At 39.5% G+C, this 24,333-nt stretch overlaps 1 protein-coding gene across 8 annotated transcripts; it reads left to right on the top strand.

Moving 5' to 3' along the window:
• Positions 1–235: 235 nt before the first annotated feature.
• On the top strand, positions 236–24,233 carry LOC127354335 (phosphoinositide 3-kinase regulatory subunit 6). 8 transcript variants are annotated; one of them, XM_051384205.1, is made up of 21 exons: positions 236–323; positions 11,412–11,496; positions 11,750–11,836; positions 12,292–12,383; positions 12,706–12,774; positions 13,404–13,536; positions 14,157–14,226; positions 14,387–14,585; positions 15,642–15,789; positions 16,644–16,733; positions 17,612–17,855; positions 18,236–18,520; positions 19,203–19,302; positions 20,050–20,172; positions 20,960–21,067; positions 21,218–21,320; positions 21,447–21,508; positions 21,694–21,784; positions 21,920–21,981; positions 22,097–22,203; positions 22,420–24,233. In XM_051384205.1, exons 2-21 carry the CDS (start codon positions 11,439–11,441, stop codon positions 22,574–22,576), a joined length of 2,388 nt encoding a protein of 795 aa, XP_051240165.1. In that variant the 5' UTR covers positions 236–323; positions 11,412–11,438; the 3' UTR covers positions 22,577–24,233. The 8 variants fall into 8 exon arrangements, with proteins under 8 accessions (XP_051240165.1, XP_051240162.1, XP_051240158.1 ...); XM_051384202.1 differs by having other exon boundaries at positions 11,732–11,836; XM_051384198.1 differs by having other exon boundaries at positions 11,696–11,836.
• The last annotated feature ends 100 nt before the right edge of the window (positions 24,234–24,333 follow it).

Raw genomic sequence — 24,333 nt, 5'->3', positions numbered from 1 at the left:
TATAACATTCAGGATCAGAGCAGTTAGAGGTGTTAGAAAACAAAATCTATCTATCTATCTATCTATCTATCTATCTATCTATCTATCTATCTATCTATCTATCTATCTATCTATCTATAAACTGTATAAACACATATGAATAAGTGCTCTGACTAGTTACCCACACAAGCGCGTAGAGACACACCATTGGTCGGTTGCGGCGGTGGGCGTGGCCAGAGGACTGGACTTGCTGTCAGTTGAGTGGAACAAGTGCCACCGACAGAGAGACGATACAGTAACTTCACTGTGAGTCCGATGGGGCTGTTTGTACCACCTAACTGCAGGTAAGTTCTCACAAAGACAGAAATATTATATGTTTTAACAATTGCTGACGTCTTTACGTCTCTATTTTCTAGTTTACTGCCTTCTTTCTTACGGAAAAGTTGATGTCGACGATTAGAAATTGTTGCTAGCTGAAATTGCGGATGATGAAATGTATATTCGCCTAACGTTACTTTACATTCAGTTAATTAAGTTTAATATAAACTTACAAGGGCTAATTTGAGATAAAGACCTCATACCCTTCTGAGTTGATCTGTCCTGTTTATATTATTTTGTTGTTTGTTTTTTGCTGCTATTGTCTTAATGATGTTTTTGTCTTGCACTGATGAGCCGTAGGCTATTATCTGATTCAGTAGTAGTGGTATACAACGTTATGCCACTGACTGCACTGTGCAGATAAGATATGGCATTGTGGTTCACTGTACTGCACCTGCATGAAATATCTGCTTGGAAGAGGCTTCACTTTTTACCCCTCATCTTTTATTTCTGTTTTTTTTGTGTGAATGGGCTCTGTTACATCTGAGCTATAAAAAAAACATGATGTCCTATGACCTAAGACATGAGGGACGGCGGTTTATTTTTTCCCTCCTGAGATAATAACAAGGGCTTGATAACAGTGCCTCATCTGATTGAAGCCCTGGCTCTCTGTTGTGTCTGTTGGGAGTTTAGGAGCCAGCTGTATTTCCTCCAGCTTCCTTGTTTATGATCCGAGCTTCCTTGTACCACTTTGGGGTTAAGGGGGATTCAGGATGACTCCAATCTGTGTGTGTGTGTGTGTGTGTGGGTTTGGGTGTGTGTCCCTTTTTGTACGTGTATTTTTGTTCACAAAATGTGCCAGTGATCATTTAGTTTTATGGGCATCAACCCACAGAATTGGGACATCATCCTTTAGCAATAAGGCACACATTAAATCTTTACAGATCACGTGAATCTCAAAAGTTAGGTGTTGAAGCATTCCAATGTTGCACACAACGCCCTGTTGACCAAATCTCTAATCTAGTTCAAAATCACGTCAACAATCAGGTGAGTCATGAGAAACAGTGACATTGTGGTTTAAAGTCTTAAATCTGTTAGCTGAATGCTGGTAATCTAATGTTGAACATGGTTCTAGAGGAAATAACTTGATATGAAACAATAAATACAGTTATCATAATTCTGTCAGACATGGTAAGGAATATGAGTTACAGTCCACATGCTGTTAAATTTAAACTCCATTGTGGTGGTAACCATATCATTAGGCTCTGGGATCACCAGGCAGAAATACCACACAGTAATTTACTCAGATACAATTTCTGGGATGATGCCGTGTCTAGATCATGGCATCATCATCATCATCATCATTATGAGATAATGCAGAAAAACTACTTGTTTGGATAGTTGTTCAGGTGAGATGATGACAAGTGCACCTCGAAACACACAATAAGGATTAAAATCCCAGGATCAACAGAAAAAAATATATACAACCCAAAGCACACATACCATGTAACAATGATAATGATCAGTAAGTTTGAAAAAAAAACAAAAACAACTAACACACCTCCCTCTTCCTCTAATTTACTTAGTTTATAATATTAAGAACAGGGAACCTACTCTTAACAACTGTTTTCTGTGTCTGAGGAAAAAAAAACCTCTGTTTTGCTGTTTGCTACAAAGGCTTTTACTCAGTATGTTCAATGTATATGGGTGGTTGCAAGTAGTGTTGCTTTCGTCAACGAAAATTATGACTAAATATCGTCGTCAACGAACCTTTATCACATGACGGAAACGAGACGAGACGCAACGTAAATGGTGGTCATGTGACGAAAACTATAATCAAATATATCATGCAATATTGTTGAAGAATAAAAACGGGACTAAATGTGGTTTGCAAAATAAAAACTCTGCTTAAATATCTCTTCATTTTCGTTGAGCAAAACGAGACGAGACGAAATGTTATAACGTTATTTTGTCTCGCTATTATTATTATTTTGAAGTATTTCTGTTTCCGCAGACGCAGGCTACGTCTCTTCCTCAATCCCCACTCGTGGCATTATTTAGAAGATGCAGCTGCGGTGGGTTAACGTTAGTCACAGACACACACATTTTATTTGCACTTTTTTATTATGTCATTGTAGCTCGAGCAATCAAACACCTTGTTTCTCTTTAAGTTAAACTTGAATTTAATTCAAAATTAATTGTCATTTGAAGCTATTTTATCTATTTATTTTATTTAAATTTATGTGTGTGTACTTCTTACATGTTTGGTAGGTCAAATAAATATGTTGTAAATTCAAATCAGAGCGTCTTCCATATCTGGAATTGAATGTATTCTTGAGTCTATAAGGTAACAATAATATAATAATAAGATAACCTTGTTTGACTTGTGAAATGGGTGACTTAAAGAACATTTTGGTTTTGTCTATACTATTCTAGGTACTTGTACTATATTAACTGGGTTAAATAGAGTTGCATTACTAAAAAGAGACTAAAATACAATTTTCATTGACCAAAACTAGACGAAAATAGTCATGGATAATTCTGACTAAAACAAGACTAAAATGCTCAGACTTTTAGTCGACTGAAACTTGACTAGACTAAAAAGAGTATACATGTGACTAAAACTAAGAAAAACTAAAATGACGGTTTGACACAAAGACTAGTCTAAAACTAAAATTAAAACAGGCCGCCAAAAACAACACTAGTTGCAAGTACAGACTGTAAAAAAACAAAACACTTAACATATCAAGATTACACCAGTCAAATCCAGCTGGTGTTAGATTTAACTGTTGTTGCCATCTTGTCAGTTCTGTTGAACTAGAAATCCTCAAACACACCTCAACACACAAGACACCTGACCCCGAAGTTTTCTTAAGAGAAAAGTAAATCTCAAAATTAGTTTGGACCAACAAGAATTCACTAACTCTACAGTATGAACGTTAATCACACTTAAGTTTTTAAAGTTGCTATTTTTACGATGTAGTCCTTCAGGTCAGTGTGTGGCAGGGTGAGGGTCAGAGTTCTGAGAGAGTGGATGGGAAGGGTGTGAATCCACCCCATGAGGGTCACCGTCACAAGACTGTGACCTTTCCATACAAAGACCTTTCAGTCCTCCACAAAATGTTAGAAGACACTTAAAAGCGTTGTCTTGGCCAATGTTTGGAGGGTTATCCCAAAGGCGTCTTAACACTAAACAAATCTGTGTTCTCCTGTTAATCAGTAGATCAAGAAGTGATACTGAGAAACTCAGCCCACGTGAGGCCAGCGGTGTCAGAGGATCAGACACATAGTTAAACTTACACGCGACCAGAAAGTGTTTCGGGTTTGGTTGGAATGCTGAAGTTGGAGAAGCAGTTTTGCAAACATGAGCAGAGGCATTCAGCTTGAGTTGGCTTGTGGTTGGGATTTAAAAACCAGAAATTCAGCCAACACTTATTTAGTTTAACTGTTATTATCTGAGAACAAACCTAATCAGACCTGTGCTGTGGTGTATTATACTGCAAACACAAAATTAAAAGAACTGACATTAACAACACAATTTTGTAGCCCTTTTTTTCCCTTCTTGGTGGGAGGAGGAAAAAGTAGCTGAGGGCACTTGGATCAGACAGACTCCACCATTTAGGCTGTTGTGACATCAGACTCATATGTCTCAGCTGAGGCTTTGACCACTTCAGCTCAGTCAGATGACCTGATCAATTCAAGTTATTACCTAGTCACTTGACATGATGCCTTATAAACAAAGTGCTCAGCAGAAACCCTTATACTTGTGTGTACAGTCAGGCTCAAACTGCATTTAGTGTTTTCAACGCACTCTGTATCAGTCAGTACATTGTGTTAGCAATCAGAAAACAAATGTGCAACTATTCTAACTGTTTTATAATTTTCAAGCCAAAATGTCAAACGTTGCCTAGCTCTAGCTTCTCAGTTGATTGTCTTTGCTGCTTTTGTTTATCTTATGTGATAGCAAATTTAATATATATAGGTTACATGAAGAAAACATACAATTTTAAGGTGTTTTTAGACATTTTATAGACTAAATGATTCGATTTGATTAACTGGGAAATATTCCTCAGATTAAAGTGATCATTAGTTCCAGCCCGAGAGCTTTGTTTTAAAACCTCTAAACTAAATTTGCTTCTTTTAGGCAGATGTTGCCCTTGGAGTTGCTTTTTGTTACATTTTCCCATAAACCATTCCCTACAACCTAACCCAACATTTTAAATGACAACCTTTTCCCTAAAGTTTTTACAGAACAACACATACTGCAGCTCCTAAAATGCAGACAGCCGCAGACTCTCTTTAATTTGGGACGCCACCCTTTTGTTTGTGCTCTGAGTAATGTGAAAACAAATGGCAACATGCCTGTGGACTCCTTGGAAAGCAGTGTCCGTCGTGGCTATGTTTATTTCATGCCAAATGTGTGTGTGTGTGATGGATCTATTTGTGACCATGTCTGTATGACGTACTTGGTACATCCTGTGCTTGTAGCAATTGGATCACTTTACAACCAGTGAACTCCTGTAAAAGGTTACTCCTACATTACTGCATTGCCTCATTATGCCCACAGTGGCTAAATAAGGTCTGCCTTGTGGTGAGGCTGACGGTCCACAGGAGTCTTCACATTTGTCTACACACTTTCTACTTTTTCCTCGGAATGTCTGGTAACAATGTTTGTCTTTCCACTCACGTCAGTTGCAGAATATCCTGAGTATTGCTTAGAGAGTGTGTTGCAGACGACTGTGCTTTACTTTGTGCTTTCTGAATTAAAGAGTGACTTATACTTTGCATAAGACTTACCAGTATGTGGTTTATATTTTAAGAAAATATGCTGCGTTGCACTTGATTGAACACAAACAGAGACTTGAACCTATGCCATCTGTGTAAAGGACAGTTGCAAACCACATGGCATCTGTACCTTAGCAAGTTCTTGAAAAGAGGTCATCTGTAGATTTAAGGCTAAAGAAGCAAAAAAAATAATCGAAACAAGCAGAAATGCAGAAATTCACAGCCCAGATTTCCCCAAGTTTTCTTCACCAACTGGCAAGGAGTTGTAAGCCAAAGTCATAACTGCAAGTAAATGACTAAATTTGCTGATACCCTACCATCTGTATAACAACAATGACTTTTTATTCATTGAGAGTTTGAGTGAAAAATAAATCATTCATACTCAGCGTTTCCCCACAGACCTCTTGTTACCCACAGGCCCTCTGCCAGAGGCCACAGCTGTATCTATGGTGACAATGCTGTCTTTGTTCGTTGTTTTTATCCCCGATAAGAATGGATTTAGAAGTATTTGATGCATGAATAATGGATGTAATCACTATTCCAAAACACTGATGGAAATCTCTGCAGTAATTGGTCATATGCACTGGATATACTCTAAGTGCAAGGCTCAAGGAAAGCAGAAAAACATTTTCTTTTTAAGTTTCAGTAATGTGTAAGCAGTTGCATGTGCAGTAAAGTACATGCATCTTCTGCATGATATATGAATGTGCTCATGTTTGACTACACAGTGGGTCTGTGTCTCTTTAAAGGACCAGTGTGTAGGATTTAGTGGTGAAGTTGCAGATTGCAGCCATTTGAATACAACTCAGCCTTCCAGGCATGCAGGAGTAACGACAGTAGCAGCAAAACATGTGAATGGCCCTATCTAGATTTAGTGTTTGGTTTGTCCGCTCTGGGCCATTGTAGCAACATGACGGTTCAACATGGTGGCCTCCGTGGAAGAGGACCCACTCCCTCTGCAGATAAAAACAGCTTATTGTAAGGTAATGAAAACGCAATGATATTATTTTTTAGGAGATTATACACTAATGAAAACATACCTAAGAGTATTATATTACACTGCTACTAGGGTGGGTAAAAATATCGATTCATCAATGCATTGCAATATATTTTTTCCCAATTCAGTATCGATTCATTAAATCCTCTGAATCGATTTAAGCCGATTGGCCAGCAACACCTTTGTGTGATTTGCATTGTACGGACAGAGGCCGCACTCAACCGCCCAACCACAACATGGCAACTGAAGCAGGTAGCAGCAGTGTTAAACCAGCGCCTTCAACTTTAAAAGCAGTGTAAACCCAGAACACAGGAAATAGACAAAAGTAAGGTAGTGTGTAAGCTGTGCCAGGCAGTACTAAAATACTACAATAACACAACAAATTTGCGCAACCACTTAAGCCGACACCATGCAGAGGCTCTGCAGAAACCCGCGGCTAAACCTGTGGATTCAAAACAGACGCAACTCGACAGATCCTTCCTTTGCAAACTGCTGCCAAACTCTGCCCGTGCACAGAAGATAACAGAGTCTGTGGCCGTCTTCATGTGTAAGGACCTACGACCATACAGTGTCGTGGAAAACAGGGGTTTTAAGAAGATGGTATACACACTCGAACCACGATACGCCATACCAACACGCAAACACATGACGGAAGTCGCCGTCCCGAAGCTGTAATTTACTTATTACTGATTCGATATCGAATCATTTAAATCAATATCGAATCGAATCGATATCGAATCGAATTGTGACCTAAAGAATCAAAATCGAATCGAATCGTGAGGTTCTTAACAATACCCAACCCAAACTGCTACCAATACTAGACCTTTCACTAACACTTGTTTCCGTGTCCAACCTAAATGCCACACCCTCAAATGACCCCTTATGGACCAATTGACCCAGTTCTCAGCATCATAGGCCCCCCAGAAGGGACCATACCACACATGCACACAGTCACACAAATGCACACACTCACTCACACACACTCACACACACACTTTGGGAAACCCCTTTGTATCTCTACCTCTTCCTGTCTGTCTTCCTCTTGCCTGATGGATTTAGCACACTACCCCTAGCTACATAAATCTTCACCCTGTTCATTCGCCCTGCGGGACGTTATATTTATCCCAACTCTTCCAAGCAACACATTTCAAAAGAGTTTTTCTATGACGCATTCACCTGTTGTTGCAGATTTTTAAACGTTAATGGTCACAGTATTTGCAGGCCTTGATGAGGAAATAATCCTTGATCAGTCAGGCAAGGCAGGTTTACACACACACACACACACACACACACACACACACACACACACACTCACACACACAAATTCACCGGTCCAAGAGGACTTCCTCATATTGTCCAGCATGTTGATGCAGGAAATCACCTTGATTGATATCCCCCGTCCCATACTGAATCAAACGTTGTCTGTTTTATGGGTTTCTTTGCAACTTTTGAATATGTGTGTGTTTCTGCATGTTGCTTGCAGCCCTGAGTTGTCTTTGCTTGGGCTGTAACCAAAAAATAAAACTCTTTATTTTCTTATAAACAAACAACAAAAGACACCATATCTTTGGCAATTTGAAACATTGCAGGATCTGTAATTTCTTATCTCCCTTTTTTTCTCATAAGGGATACTGTCGGAAAATTATTCTTCACATTCTACGTAGATGAGTGACTTGGAGTCCTTGGCACCTGTATATCCCTGCATTGTAATATTTATAGTTTGAATCCTGATTTTACGATTCAGACATTTTGTGCATTGTTTTAAAAGGTAAATCCAAATAAATTGATTTATCGCCCAGCTCTTGTCTCAGATACTGACTGTACAGCTCAAATGTAGACTCCTAGCTATTTCTGAGTTGCAGATATTCAGCTATTTGTTTTTCTCTACATTTGCACTGTGTCGTATTTGTTATCTTCTTGAGAAAGAAAAAAAAAATGGAGACATTTCATGATGCTGCTTTTACTTTAAGCCCAACCAGTTTGTGAAGGCGAATTGTGTGTATGTACACACAGTTTCTCTCTCAGGAAATTGAAGTTACTCTGTACTTGTTTTTCAGGTATTGCTTGCTAGCTATATAGGAGACAAACTCTGCAGGTGCTTTCCTCACTCCTACAATTTGTCCAGGTCTATATGTGAAAAACTATGAGCCCATCTGTTTCATTAGATCCCATGTTATCCTACGCTGGGGATTTCCAATCAAGCAAACACACACATATGCTTAATGAAGGCACTTCCACACATCGCTGTCAGGTCCTTCCTGTTTCTGAGGTATCTGCATTGTGCATGAATGGAAATGTGTGCTGCTGTTTTTTGTTTTAAAATTCAGCTGACCACTGCAATGTGTGGCAGTGGCTGCTTACATAGAGAGGGTGTAGATAGATGTGTTTCGTAGCCGAAACTTAGATCAGGAACTGATTCACATTAACCGTAAGTAGTCAACAGTCATAGGGGAAGTTTGTTCCACTGGTATGTGTCCTTGGCACCTGTAATAGCATTTCAGCTTGTGCCCTATTTATTAGCAACTTTCTGGTTCATTTGGCAGGTTTTACTGGCACTAATGGTGAAAGAAATAATGTGTACGTATCAAGGAATGTCTCACAGTGATGAACAACATGTTAAGGATGTTGTAGTCTATACTTGACCACTGGTGTGGTTTGTTAGAATGATCGAAGAGAATATTGCTGAAAAATCACAATTAACTTTTGCTGTAACGTGCACAGCGGTAGGTCCAAAAGGTTAATAAAGGTTAAAAGACCAACTCGGATCGGTGATGTTTGGAGCTGTGATCTGACACTCTAGGTAATGTGTTGCAGTATTTGCAACACCAGGTCATGGCATTTTTAACACGCAATGCAATGGGGTCCATGCATTGCGTGTTAAAACTGCTGCAGTGCAAAAGTATTTGTGCATGCAGATATTTATCTGTCTTTGATTCTGTGTGCAGCGGTTTTAACAGTTAAAACAAATACATTTCGTACTTTAAGACTACACTATTGCAAGTCAAACAAAATCATGTCTTATAGCTTGACATACACTTGAAAAGATATAATGATGCGTTAGGCTTTCCTTCTTGCAGAAACCCCTCTGCAGACTGTTTTTCCCAAGCTACGGTTATTTGGAAAGTTGTAAATAATGTGGTGCATCTATTTTTAAACTTTTTTAAAACTGTTTCCTTCTGTCTCACTCTCTTTCAGCTTTTCTCTCTCTCTCATTCTGTCTGTCTAAATTTAGAATGTCATCTGCCCACTCATTGTGACAGAAAGGAAATGCTGCGTATGTGTTAGCTCCTACACTTCGTTAATAGTTTGTCTTAGAAAGGTGAAAACAGGGTGTAAATTTGCCCAGCTATGTGGGCCAAGAGTCTTTTTGCATGAATGTGTATATGTGTATATGTGTATGTACATGCATAGTGAGTTCGTTATATCAATACAGTCAAATATGTGTCTGTGTCTGTATGCAGCAAAATAAAGAGAGGGAAAAAAAATCTTTGGAGACATCATGTTCATCACAGACCCCTGATATATGACTGAAGATGTAAACAGAGAGATGGAGAGAAGGGAGAATGAAAGACTGACAGAGAGTGAATACGCTGAAGGCAACCGGAAGCTTGTGGTTCAAACAGGCAGTATTCAGCTGCTGAGGCAGCGCTGTTAACTCGCTGTTTTTGAAAGTACTGCTTTTCTTAGAGGGATCAAGGCTAAATCACACCACACAAATTCCTTTCATTGTAGTATATATACAGCCTGTTGAATGACCCTAAGCCCAGCGTGTGTGTGTTTGTCTGTGTGTGTGTGTGTGTGTGTGTGTGTGTGTGAGAGAGAGGGGGGATGAGAGAAATAGATATAAAAAAGAGCAAAATGGCGTGAGTAAATTTGAGTCAGAAGTCCAAAAAATAGAACCCTATCCAAATACAATCAGCCTTGAGACAACTAAACACAACTCAAACAGGTTATGACTCTTTGACACGCTCCCAACACCTGCACATACAAACACTAACACTCTCTCCCCCTCTTTCTTCTCTCCACCTCCCCCTTAACTCCGCTGACACGCACATAGTGCTTATCCCCTGTCGCTACATCGTAGCGCCGCACAAGAGGAAATACGTTCAGCAATGAATCGCTGTTCTCGCTTGACTGTGACTCGCTCTCCCTTGCTCTCTCTCTCTCTCTTTCTGTCTGTGTCACACACTTGTTAGTTTCAGTACAGAGTGCGTTGTGTGTGGATGTGAAAGATCTGCAGTTATGTTTGGTCCGTGCCTGTACAGAACAGGGTAAGTTTATCTAATACTATATCTAGTTTACACCTGTTGTACTTTGACTGGTAGATTCTACCAATGGGAAGTGGATGAGAAAGGTTTTGGTAGTTTTATTGCTTCATGTGGTGCTACAGTTGTACGTTTGGACATTTTGATTTATTTGGTGGCTAAGGAGTTAACTGAGTTTCAGAAGGCGAAAACATTTGTTTTCATCCTGTTTTCTTGTTTCTGTTACTCAGAGTTCTTATGATGTTGTGAGAATATTTCTGGTTTATGTTTACTCGAAGGTTCAACAGCTTCATGAGCTCTCTATTTGCACAAAAGCTGTTCTGTAAGGATGAGTTATGGTCAATATGTTGAGAGCAGTTTTTTTTTTGAAGAATTGCATATAAATGCTGCAGGAAACTCAATTTCCTGTGCCAATTACCAACCTGTGTTTGTTGTGGTTTTGATGGTCTCACATTTATCTTGGATATATTAATACCATAAGGGTGATTGTTGTTTAGGTATATTTGGCCAAATGTCACTTTGAATTTGGTGTTGTGGAGGTTTGAGAGGTGACTCATAAATCTATGTGGGCCCTGGGATAAAGGAAGTGGCTTGAGGGTTGAAGTAGTCGCACTTACTTGTAGGAACACATTTTGGGGAAGTTTAGTGTGGGACCACTGCACCTGTTAATCATCAGTGTGTGTTGGTAGGTCTATATATGTGTTAGAAGGTGTTTTGTGGGGGTAGAGTTAACCCTTTAACCCCTGGCATAAATGTTTTAACTGGAGACAGTACGTTTTTCCCACACAATTACAGAAAGAGAACATTCACATGCTGGTAGAGATATTATTGTCAGCCCGCCTGTGAACAGAGATAGTTTTTTAAATAGCTTCATTAAACGTATCTGTAATTTTACACTCAGCAATCAGCCAGAAAAAAAGAGAAAACCGGTCATTGGTTACCCACATTTACTGTCAGCTTGCCATAAGTCAGGTAGAGTGAGAGACTGTCCGCCCACTTAATGTTTGACCTCAGATACAAGAGAACATGACTGACAGTTCTTGTCTGTGTCCTCTTTCTATTTGCAGTTGATAGACCCACAATGCATGTGAGACATGACCAACAAGGCCCCCTGGGATAACTCAAACAGTATGTGCAGCATGGAGCCAACAGGTATACACAACACACACACTCAAATAAAAATACACTGACTCAGTGTACAGAATACGTGCAGTATCGCAGTTACATTCGCAGTCATTTGGTAACATGTCTCTGGCTTTGAAGTTTTTTTAGTTTATTCTTTATTAAATAAATAGAATGGATTATAGTTTTTCAGGGCCAGTCTTTTTAAGCAAAACCATTTTTTTAATAGTCTTAAAACACCCCACCACTCAACTTCCTCACTCAGCTGGCTGCTCCCCCACAGTTCCAGAGCCAGAGCTCTACCGCAGCATCCAGGCTGTGCTGCCCAGGGAAACGGACAAGCAGCAGTCCCCGGACTGTTTCAACAAAGGTACAATATGATGTACTGCAACACAAGTAAAAGAACATTTTTACTGAAGCACTAATGTGGTTTTATGTGTCTCTGTGTGTCTTTTTCTTTGTGGTTTAGAGTTTTCAGAAAAGTGGTGACAACAAAAAGAACAATTTTTTAATTCACAATGGTGTGGATAAGACATCACAAAACTCATTAAATTCTCTGCTGGGGACCTATGTGTTTTAGTGTTTTTCTGTCAGGGCTATTCTGTTTCCACCCTGAATAGACTAAATGACATCAGCTCTGCTTGTGACCCTCACACTGGAATATTTTGTTGTGTCAGCAGTGTGAGGGCTGTTCAGTTATTAGTCATCAGATATATTTTGTGCTGTAATGGAGAAAAAGTGTGACACATTCATCAAGTTTGTGTTAGTCCTGTGGAAATCTCTTGCGTCTGTTAATGGTTCCTGTGTGTTCATCTATGTGTGCAGGCATGCTGAGATGGACGCTTCATAAGAAGGTTCAAAACAATCCTGCCAACAGCTTATCTCTGGTGTGGGTGCTGATAAAGGAGCTGGAGAAGGTACTTGATCTCAGAAGTGGCACTGTTGACACTTTGAAGTCCAATTTTAATGATCTTGGCACACTATTTGGCTGACTTGCTTTATCTGAATGATTTGATATGTATTGATTGGAATTAAATGTACTGAAGATTATTTATATGAAAAAAAATCATATCTTAATCTTGCATTTAAGAAGCTGATCTAGTGGCAATGTGCAGTCATCAGTCGGGTGCAGCCCTGACATAGCGTTTGTGTGTGTGTGTGTGTGTGTGTGTGTGTGTGTGTGTGTGTGTGTGTGTGTGTGTGTGTGTGTGTGTGTGTGTGTGTGTGTTTTCTCTGCAGGCTGAGAGATGGGACTCTCGCAAATCCATCATCCCTCTGCTCCACACGCTTATGTATGCCATCATTCAGGTACTGTTTTTTTTCTCGCCAAATAGTTGCACTGTGAAAAGCCTCAGACTTGCTATTTCATACTTTTTTCATTGAATGCATACATGGGAAATTTTCACTTCATCAGTTTCCAACCATACTGAACAGATCATTTCTGTAATATTACTGTCCCTAGTTCTTCTTGTCCTTTTCGGGTGGTGGTAAATCTGATTGAATATATTTCTTGATTGAGACCACAGGCATAATCACACATCCTTATAACATAAATCTCCAAATCTGCCAGACATGTTTGTTTATTAGTTCTGCCACATTTTTAAGGCATGTCATTTAGGGAGTTTCAGCGTTGTTACTGCAAATATATAATATATATAATAAAGTGGATTGAAATAGTACCAAAGAGGAGGAATGTGTTTCTATTCCAGGAACAAATGTCAACAGGGAAGTGGACACCTAAAAACATGGCATTTAGGCCTGTGCCACATTGCTTTCCCTTATATTTAAGCAAGCAAAAATAATGTGATGATTACCATTCTCTAACCGTAAAATAAATTGTTTCCTTACCGGTATTTATTGTAACCTGTGTGTGTGTGTGTGTGTGTGTGTGTGTGTGTGTGTGTGTGGGGGGGGGGGTGTTGTCATTGATATTCCAGGCAGCCTACATTCCAGATGAGCTGTACAAGCGGGTTTATGATTTTTGTAAGAGACTCCTGACCTACCCTCATCCCTACTGCACTGTAGGCCTCAGCTACACAAGACAGATAAAAACTGAACGCTCCATTCCAGGTATTATTAAACTCTCAGTCTAAATTTAAAACAGGAGTGATCGGTTTATTTCTGTCAGGACTTCAGAACAACCTGCTTGAGGAGCTCCAGCTCCAATCAGTGTTACCTTTAAACACACTATTTTAGCCCGTACAGACAACACACAGTTTGGATGGGGCTCAACAACCAGGAGATGATGATGATGACGTTGACAATTGTGACAGTGATGTTTATTCATAGGTCTTTTGTAATGATGTTGTGATTGTGAGCTGTCATTTCTCACAAAGACAGATTCCCTCAGTCAGGTCAAGCAAATCATTAAACAGCCAATACTCATACTGTTGACTTTAGAATTATGTATTGTGTTTCTTAACCCAGTTCCAAGTTAGGGCAAAAAAGGCACACCTGCTTTAAATACAAGATTTATTTTTACCTTATAATGCAAGAGAAAAACTATATTAAGCCAAATAGAAAACAATGAAAGACTACAACAAATTTAGCCAAACTTGATAAACCTAAAAGATAGCAGATGCCGGTTACTGTGATGTTTATTGAACTGTCCATTCATCAAGCATGCTTCAGTTAATCTGTATGAGGATTTGCAGCCATATACTGTCACTAAACACCGGTTTGATCCACAGGTCTGATGTACCAGAGGATGCTCACAGCAGAGCAGAGACTAAAAAATGAGCACTATCCCTTTCAGGAGAGGTGAGTCATAAATAAATAATGTATCGCTGAGGATGCAGTAAAAGCCTGAAAAGGAGAACTGAAGATTTACAAAGGCTTATTTTATTTCCTCTTACTGCTGCATGTAGTCAGACTTCCTCCCCTGTCCATAACATCAAATGTGCCATGTAAATCCCTGCAGGGTCTTCGTTCTGGCTGACCCAGAAGTCTTCTCTGGTCCTTTGGGACAAGTCCTGTTGGCTGACATTGAGGCGCCTGCTTCAGCTTCAGGTGGCCCTCTAGGTCCTTTTGATCACATGCGCAGTGTGGTCCAACACTCCATCCAGGCTGCTTTAGGAGCAGAGCAGTGCCATGGGCAGAAACTGGCTCAGGCCCTAAAGGTCAGTGGGACTGCACAATACTCATTGCCTTCTATTTTTAGTTTTCTAGTTGTCTTTTGTGGTCTTTGCAGTATATAGGCATCTATAGTTTCTAGTTTCTATTATGGTTTGTCTGTTTGTTCTCTGACTCTTGTTCTGTTTAGTTGACCACAGGTTTACCTTTTTTTGCTCTGTGATAAATGTTTCTTTGGACTCACAAGGCTTTGTAAAGAAAATATGAATCTTTTCTGCATGCTTGCCGTTTCCACACAGAGCCTGGCTTAGAATCCCCTGTGTTTGATTGTTTACTTATTAACTTAATTATTTTAATCAAATGTGACTTTTGAATTCTGACACTCACCTCACAAAGTTTGCCCACTATTGTTTTGTTGTCTATTTTTAGTCTTTACCTCTGACAAGGCAGCTGCACTGGAGGAAAATAATTTCTCACATTATCTACTGAAATCCATTTGTGAATATATCTGATGTCTGGTTAGATAACATTCTACAAATACTTAGAAAGGATCACTCCATGTTGCTTCCATTCTCTTTAGTCATTGCCACTCTGTGGGATTAAAAAAAAAAAACCTTTGTACAGTCTATTGCACAACATATTTTTTAGCAAGTTTAGCAATATTACATATTTCTCCCATTTGAATTCTGGGGGGGAAGTGAATGACCTCTGTGTACAGTGAAAGCACGTGCATAACCTCTATGGTCACTACAAATTGTGATGTTTTAAGTGATTGCAAGTTCTTACCATGATGGCTCTTGAGCTTGTGAGTAGTTTTAGTAGAATATGATATTGTCAGGTGAGGTGCTTCTGCATTAAAAATAGTTGAAGAGTTGTGTACGTGTCATGTGAAACATCCGCAATGAAGGTCTGTTGTCTTTGAGCTTTATGGTGAAAATGTCTCCTGGCACTGATCCAAAAGTAACACCTCAGCAGGACACACGCAACGGCAGACACGCGCGCTACTGACCCCTCACCTCTTTGCTATTAATACAGACTCTGTATGTGTTTATCTTCCTGTGTGCATGTGTGTTCACTCACTTGTGTTTGTGTGTTTTTGACAGGACATGGGTCAAGACGTTGAGACGTACTTTCAGGAAGTGCTGGCGACTCTAGAGCAGAGTGCGGAGGAGGGCGGCAGAGGGGAGGGGGGAGCGCTGAGGAGTCGTTTTCAGCAGCTGTACAACGAGATCGTCAGCAACACTTACTCAGGTACGAGCGCTCTGGAAAGGAAATACAGCAAAAGCCATGCAAGTTTCTCTGAGGCACAGCTGCTCTGTCTCAGGCATATATCAACATATTGGTCTAGGGTAAATATCAGTGAAGGAAGGAGAACCACAAGAGCCACAGTCACATCTGGTTATGTAACAAACCGGAGTCAAATGGAAGAAGCAGCAAGAGATGAGACAAGGATGTAACTGTGAAGCTCTAGCAATCTTAATGTTAACTGATGAAAACTTTCTAACCATACAAATCTTATCTTACATTAGAATGGCTTCTGTTTTGTTGCTCTTTCCGCTGTTAAGGGATGATAATGGTAAAGGTGACATGGATTGTGTATGCATATTTTGTGCATGAGTCCTATCTTCTAAGTTATGGTTGCCATTTTCCTGGTTTGCAGTTTTATTGTCTAGAAAATGTTGAAACTCAAAACCGGGGCCTATAAGCACTGTTTACATGCAGATCAAGCACACATTGTCAGTGATGGACATGTTTTCTGTGTCCACAAGGGCCTCACATGCTGGCTGTAGCTGAGATCAAATGTGTGACCGGTTTCCTCCATGACCAAATCAGTCGGTATTTTTATAATTTTCCGGATATCTATTTCAATGACATCCACTCTTTTCCACTCTATTATTGAGTCAGTGACCTGTCCGGTGAACCTGCTCTTCCCTCATCCCAGCTGGGAGATTGGGGGACAGACAGCGCTGTTTGCAGGGAGGAAGTTTGGGATGTTTTGTTTTGAGTGTCATTGTGACAGTTTTGGTCTCGTCCTATCTCTCTTCCTGTGTGTGTGTGTGTGTGTGTGTGTGTGTGTGTGTGTGTGTGTGTCTGTGTGTGTGTAGCAGAGCCATTGTCGAGTGGACCACTGTGTGACTGCCCTCTTCCTAACCCAGAGATGAGCTTCCACCTGTGGACGGAGGATCTGGATATCTGTGAGTGGCTCCTGGATACTGTGGGGGGTCTATAGGAAGTTGTTGGAAACAGTCAGTCAAAGTGAATTAGGCTGAAACTGGAATTATTAACTGAAAACTGAACTGAATAAAGCAAAGGGATTTCAAATAGAGAAAAAAGTACCGTAAGTACTTTTCGTCTCATAGCTCTTGACTTATTCTGAAATACGTAGGAAATCTTCTTCTCCAATAGATGTGTGAGGCAATGTGCAAACAACTAATTATAGCACGTAACACTCTGTTACAGTCTGAGAATATCTGAGAGACAGATTGTTCCTCTATGTTGAACTGAGTTTATCAGAACTGGACTCTTCTCGGTACAGGATGTTGCACAGTAAAGGTGTAAAAAATTCTGTGAAAAGCCCTGATAGCCTCATGTGATTTTTAAGTGAGCAAGATATGTCCTGTCCTGCATTATATGTTAATTAAGTTTACTGTCTAAACTCACAAACACTTAACTGTAAATAAAGGACAGTGATTATTCCCTATGTACTGTATGCATTGCTGCATCAACAAGCACTAAATGCTAAGGGATCACAAGGCAGGCGCTGATCACATTTGTGCACTCATCCCCGCAGGGTTGTTAATAGATTCTCAGATGAAAGGTTTATAATATCACACCAGCAGCTCCCTTCCTCAGAGGAAGAGTGGGCATCTGTACCCTGCAGCTCCATAACAAAACAGCTGGAAACTCTTGTCTATGGTCTGTTTATGATGAGACGTATGTCTACATGCCAGTCCAGATGAGATGTGTTGTTCCGTGCTGTGTCTCAGTCTGTGCTGGAGCTTATGCTGCCTTGTTCAATGTAAGTTTCAACCTCTGAATCACATGTAAGTGATGAATGTTAAAATGTTGACAGGGCGAGAGCTGGGCAACTGGTTTCGATCCAGCTCCATGTCGGAGCAGTTCTCCCTCAGCCAGGAGCAGGAAGACTTTGAGCTGGGTGAGTCGCCCAGCGACCTGATGCCATCTGACATGACTCGCTTCTCCGTCATGTCCAATGACAGCGGCATCGAAAGAGACCTGCCCCCCAGTGCTGATCCCTTCCCATTGTCATCTCTGGACACTGCCAGCATGAGTGCATCATGGGAACAATGCAAAAGGTAAATCTAATCCCTGTTATTCAGCATTATTTAAAGACCTACTACTTTACTTACTTGCTGTGTTTATTGTAAAACATGCATTTTCCAAAGCATACCTTAAGTTAGAATTTTAGAGCCATTGGTTTCCATGTAAATTATCTTGAAAGATGGTAAGAATTCACTTGAAATAAAATATGTTGCTGTATGTGGTATTCACCAAGAACATTTACTGTAGGTCACTAGATTTTCTTACAAGGAAACTCTTACACAAGAGTGTTGTTTGCTGAACATCGGTGACACTGATGACGAGATCTTTTGCATCACTTTTTTTGGTTTCCAAGCCTAATCTCATTTTTAAATTATTAGGACGAGTATGACAGTAAACCTTCTCCTTCTCCTAGTGAGCCGGATCCATCGAAGCTGTTACGGCGGGGATGTATCAAGGTGAAACCCTCTGTGAATATGGTGCTGATGCAGGACACCCTGGAGGACCACGCAAGCCTCGCGGGAGCAGGAGGGAATGGAGGGAGGGGAGGAAGAAGAGGGGCAACTCTGCAGAGGCGGGCAGGAAGCAGCGCAATGCAGAACCCCTTCCCCAAGCAGCAGAGACACTTTACTGCCAGGATAGTCGCCATGGGGGATGACAGGGTACTGGGCCGCCTGGCCAAAACCTACTACTTCTTCAGGTGAGACACTTATTATGTCACAAGATGATGATTTTTTGACAGCAGCTGGAGATTTGTATGTATGAGCTGATAGAATATATTGCTTTCAGCTGTTCAATTTATATCCCTTTATTACATCGTACTGTAGTAGTTGCATGTTATCATGTATGTTGGTCTTTCTCAATAACACAATAGCTCTATATCACAATACAATAAACAGTAAAATAATGGAAATATAAATCTTAAATAGATGATATGAGATTTTGGCGCAACCTGCCGCTGTTTTTGCATAATAATGAGGACAAATAATTACCATGGAAATTGCTGTAAACAATACAGAGTTGAAAGAAAGTAAATATACACATAAAACAAAAGTGTATATTAGAAATTAAAAATAATATTTTAGATAAATATATTTGTTTGCTATGTTTTGATGGTGTTGGAAATGATCTCACAGAAATAGGAGGCTAGATTCAGCGTGTTCACACCTAGTTCACATATACTGTGAGGGCTAACACTCATTAAGCAACAACAATACAACTGCATTATTTCAGCTGAACTGGAGAACTATAAAATCACTACTTCTTCTATTGCAAACTTCAGATGTTAAAGGCCTAAACTTTTTTGCTGGGATTGTCAAACTGCTCAGTCCAGCGTACAACTCACTTTGTGTTTCTCATGGATCTTTGGTTTGTCTTTGCAGGAAAAGGGAAGCGCGGAGGCTTTTTCTTACAATGAAAGTCAACCTCCAGTTTTACTACATCCCTGTTTGCAGGGCAACAACTCCCATCTCCCCTGTCAAGGTAAGCCAACTTCCTCTTGTCAACACGCCACTGGCCTGTTATTGTGTGAAAGTCCCCTCACCTCTCAAGATAAGAAGACAAGTGGCTTCCGTTATAACAGAACATCAGTATGTCAAAATGTTATTGTTGGTTTATTTTAAGTACTAATGTGATACTGCATGGGGAAAGTAACAAGTAAAGTAATGAAGTGACTACAATTCACCAAGAATAATGGTCTATTAATATGATAGGAGTCATTAAAAACACTTGAAGAATAATGAAAATCAGATATTGCACAAGACGTGCAACTTGAATTCTACATTTGTTCCAACACAATATACACATTTGCTTTGCTGTTTTGCTTTTGCATTTTATTGAATTTATTTAAAAATAAAATTATTAAATGTTATTTTAAGTGTCTTTTCTCCAACATGCACTTCCTTTTTAATAGTCCTGACTTGCCCCTGTTTGCCCTCACAAATTATGTGAAACTTAAAAAATGCAGTGGAATTCACATTCAACAACACATCATCTCTTTCATTACTTGCTATCCTCCCTCAAACGCATATGCACAAAGGACAGAGGCACTCCTCGCTGCTGACACACAAAGTGTGCCTCAGATGAGCTATGGTTTGCCCTGAACATAAAAGTAAAAGCATGCAGTAGCTAGAAGAAACAAAAGGTTCATACTTGTCATTTTACCTCACTGCTGCTGATTTGCCAAATTTGATGTAGTTTTGGTTCCGCTTACATGTTCCTTTTTTCTAGGAAAACTTCCATCAGGCCAAGGGGAATCCCTGCGCTCTTGGTTCCTACTTGAGCATGGTGGACCCATGGTACAACTCTAACATCAGAAGTTTAGGCTGCATGCTCCCCAAACTGGCTGAGATGGTACGATACAATCTGAAGGAAAACACAAAACACATTCATTTCACAGTAGGAAATGTGTCTGTGTTTGTTTGACTCATGGACGCTTGCTTCTCTTTCACTGTATTGTAGCTTTTCTTTTACTCTATGAAAATGTCATCACATTACCGCATCCCATTCAGTCAACGTGGCGACTGTTCTCAGCATAGGTTGAAACACAGGAAGTTGCACAACATCTTTTACTGTGAAGAAAATAAATATGTTGATTTCACTGAAACCATAGCTACAGTACAGAGCTACAGTAGTGAGTTTAAGCCTTAAACAGAAAGTAGAACTACCATGAAAGTGGAACGCAAAGGAACATCTAGAAAATAAAGTTAAATGTAAATGAACAGTTAAAGACTAGATTAATTGATCAAGGTGACTTGTCTTTATGAGAATTATGGAAAAAGCTTGTTTTGTTCTAGAAAATATTTAAAGTCCTTCAATTCCTTAATTTCCCTTGAATACTAGATTAAATGTGATTTGTAATGCATGTTATTTTTCTCAAAATCCTGCATCTTCCTCTTTCTTCCAGAGCTTTTAGTTACTGGAAAAATGTGCATTTTTTGCACCTTGTCACTTTCAACTTGTGGCAGAATAACTCTCTTACTAAAATTACTCTGAGTGAACATTACCAACCACTGTTGCAGCTGAATGTAAATGAAGCAGTTGACCTTTTAGTGACTCATAATATTAACCCAAAGTGAGTTTGTGGTTATAACATCATGCAAGTAGGAGGGTTTCTCATGCCTTTTCTCTTCTTCTCTAGCAAAAGGCCAAATTAGGAAGGCCAAAAGACCCCTTTGTGTCTGATGTCATTTCCTACTATGTTCGCACCGGCCAGCAGCCCGTCTACTTCACCATATACTTCGTTAAGGTAGTGTGATACATTATATGTGTAGATTTTTGTTTCTGAGCGTCAAAAAGGCAGTGAGCTCTCTAGTCTGAAGCATCTATTGAGCTGAACAACTTTACAGCTTAATATTTTAAAGCAAAAATATTCAAAAATGTTGTTTGTTTCCATTAGCTCACATTCACCAGCCCGACAAAGGAGCCTGTGGAAGATGTGTTTCTTACCAATCTAGAAATGGAGTTCCCTGAGTTCAGACAGATTTCAGCGTCAATTAGAGGTGAATTGTGTATACAAATGCATTATGTTTCCAGTGTTTTCTTCGATATTTGTGTTTTTATCTGCACAGCTTTGTATGTGTGTGGGTGCACAACCAAGTTTAACTACATGGCTGCTCTTCAAACAGATAAACAGAAGAAGAGCTCAGGGGAGGTATGCGGAGCTGTTGTCTCAATGAATTACAGAAAAGTAAGTTGTCGTTGTTGTTTTTAAAGATTTGTTGTTTCCTTATTAGATTACTGTTGTGGGTGTATCCCCGTAGCCAATCACAATTATCAGAACATTCAATTTTATATTGTGTTGTTTGTGTGTGGGATGCCTTTGTGTGAATGCATAACATCTGACACTTGCATGTTTTGTTTGCGTGTGTCCAGGTGACATTAAGTGGCCGAGACATTGACAAGGGAATCTCAGTCAGGACGTCAGGCGCTCAGATCAACGCTATTCCCTCCAATGAAGCAGAAGGTTTAGTATTATAAAACTCTCAATATTTCATAGATACAGTCAAATGTTCCTCTGTATGTTTTTTTTAAATATTTCATGGTTATGTATTACTCTAGAGCTTCATTAGTTTATTCTTCTTCTGCCTTTGTGTCATAGATCTGAACTGTTTGACACTGACATTAAATGAATCTCCAACAAAAGCTAAAAACAACATTATGGTGAGTCTTGGCAATATATCTCCTTGAGTTCTCAGATATCTCTAGTGAATTATCTTTACAAAGAGTGGTTTATTCAACATTAAATGCTTTTATTCTTTTATTTTGAAATTTCCAGGAGTCAAAGATACGGACCAGCAACATTAAGATTCGCACTTTGGAGAGTCGATCTTTCACTGTTACACTAGACAGAGATTGTCGCAGGACCTACAGAAATGTGCAGAGGTAAGAGAGTCTAGACTCTGCTGTACTGTTACGCCACTGATTTGCATCACTTTTCTCAATTAAATTTTTAAATTAAATAATTAGTCTTTTGTACAGATAGCTCATAAGAAATGAAAATCTGAAAACACGTTCTTTTAACACATTCTTGACCAATCTGGACACAGTTTCTGTGCAACCCAAACTGACGGCTCTACTTTCAACATCTTTGTGTTATAGCATCGAGATCTCCCCGTGTCTTGATCCAGGATACTGCGTCCAGAAAAACATAAGGTCCAAATTCAAGTTGGGAGAGGACAAAGAAGCTGGACTGAGCAAATACATGAACAAAGGACTTCCTCTACCCATCAACACATTTGCTGGCATCATCAGCTGATGTGATGGAGTAAGAAAATTAAGACCATCCACGCTGAGGTTTAGATGGCGGAAGAGTTGCTGCTTCTCAGAAAACAGAAGTCCCGTCTGACATAAGAAAAGATAAAAGGAATCACCTTTGAGTCATACTGAGCTGCTCCTGAAACCACATTGTTTCAGTTCTGTTGGTCATGACTGACTGCCATGTATGAAAAAGACTTCAAATCAAAAGCAACTTGATGCCAGTTGCAACACATACAGTGCAAGTGTGACTTCTTGCAGTCAGTGGAACAACCAGATGGCTTCTATTACAGTAACAGGGACAACATGTTATTACACTGTAGGGTATGGTTGAACTCCTAACAATGTTTCACTTTTCATGAGTGAAGTAAGAATGTCAGTAAATATAACCAGATTTGAATAATGCCAAAGAACAATGTTGCCTGTGACACTGGAGTGACTGGCAGGGAAGAACAAGTAAGCATGGGATATACCTTTAAATATACATTAAAGATTACTGACATTTGGATCACTAATCATAAATACTTAACAGGCAATCTGGAAAATCTGATATGAAGGGTTGACTGTCTGTAACAGTTATTGGACTTCATAGACACACTACCTTTTTACTGCCTCCTTGACGCATGCACACACACACACACACACACACACACACACACACACACACACACACAGTAGACAAAAAAATGCAGACATACTGACTCCCCTTGACAGTCAGTTATTGGAGCGTGCAGATTGTTGAAAGACTGGTACGATGACTGCTGGAGTTTACTGTCACCTTTGTTTTAGCTGAAAAATTCAAATAACTTGTTATTCCCGTACCTGTTTCATAATTTAATCTGTTCTAGTTTCTAGAACCCCACTATGTTCAGTGCAGAGGCTAGAGCCACATTCAAGGTCAGGAATTACTACAAAACAGAAGAAACGTTTGTTTTACTGTATTAGACGTACACATGCACAGACCAAGCTACATATAAATCAACTATAGCTTCAGACCGCTGACTTTGTTCTTGGTGCCATTGTCTATTTACTAGACATGCAAGACTGTGTGTTGTATGCTTGATAATATACTGATCAAGACAAAGAGCTAAACTTGGGGACACTCAAAAGTGAAACCTGCACATGTTCAACTCTATCAGCCTTGAGGTGTGAAAATCCCCTCTGAAGCTGTTGTTTGTTTCAGTTAGAATAGATAAACTGCATCTATTTGCACTAAAACTGCTGGATTTTTTCAAAATAATTTCCTTGTGGGAGTGGAGCAACTGTTTGTAAAGCATGTAATATGACTTATGACTACATGTGTAATTATGTTATCGCTTTACAAGTTATATGTATGTTTATATATATAATACATTTATAATATACATATTATTAGACTACACATCTCAAGAACAGCTCAGGATCCTATTTCTGATGCACTCCCACAGGTATGGCAGTTAAGGTCAACAGCCTCAGGAACTGGAAGTGAGGCTTTACTGGGTGCACAGCATAACGTGTGTTTGTGTGTGTGTGTCTGTGTCTGTGGCTGGCAGGGTAAAAATCATGAGTTTTGAAATTCATGATAAATTTTGCACATTACTTTCATCTCGTGTTATATAAAGACGATGCCATTCAAAGCAAAATGCAATTCTGTAAATAAATGATTTTGTTTTGTAAAAGCAGTGGTTGCGTTTTATTATAAACGTGGTAAATATCAGTTTGAATCTCTACACTTTCTTTCTGAAAAAAAAACCAAACTACGTCTTCTGAGCTGTTTTG

Source organism: Dicentrarchus labrax, unplaced genomic scaffold (genome assembly GCF_905237075.1).
Source record: "Dicentrarchus labrax unplaced genomic scaffold, dlabrax2021, whole genome shotgun sequence".
Lineage (NCBI taxonomy): Eukaryota > Metazoa > Chordata > Actinopteri > Moronidae > Dicentrarchus > Dicentrarchus labrax.
Note: the sequence above shows the minus strand (reverse complement) of the source record. Positions and strands in the feature narration are given on the sequence as shown.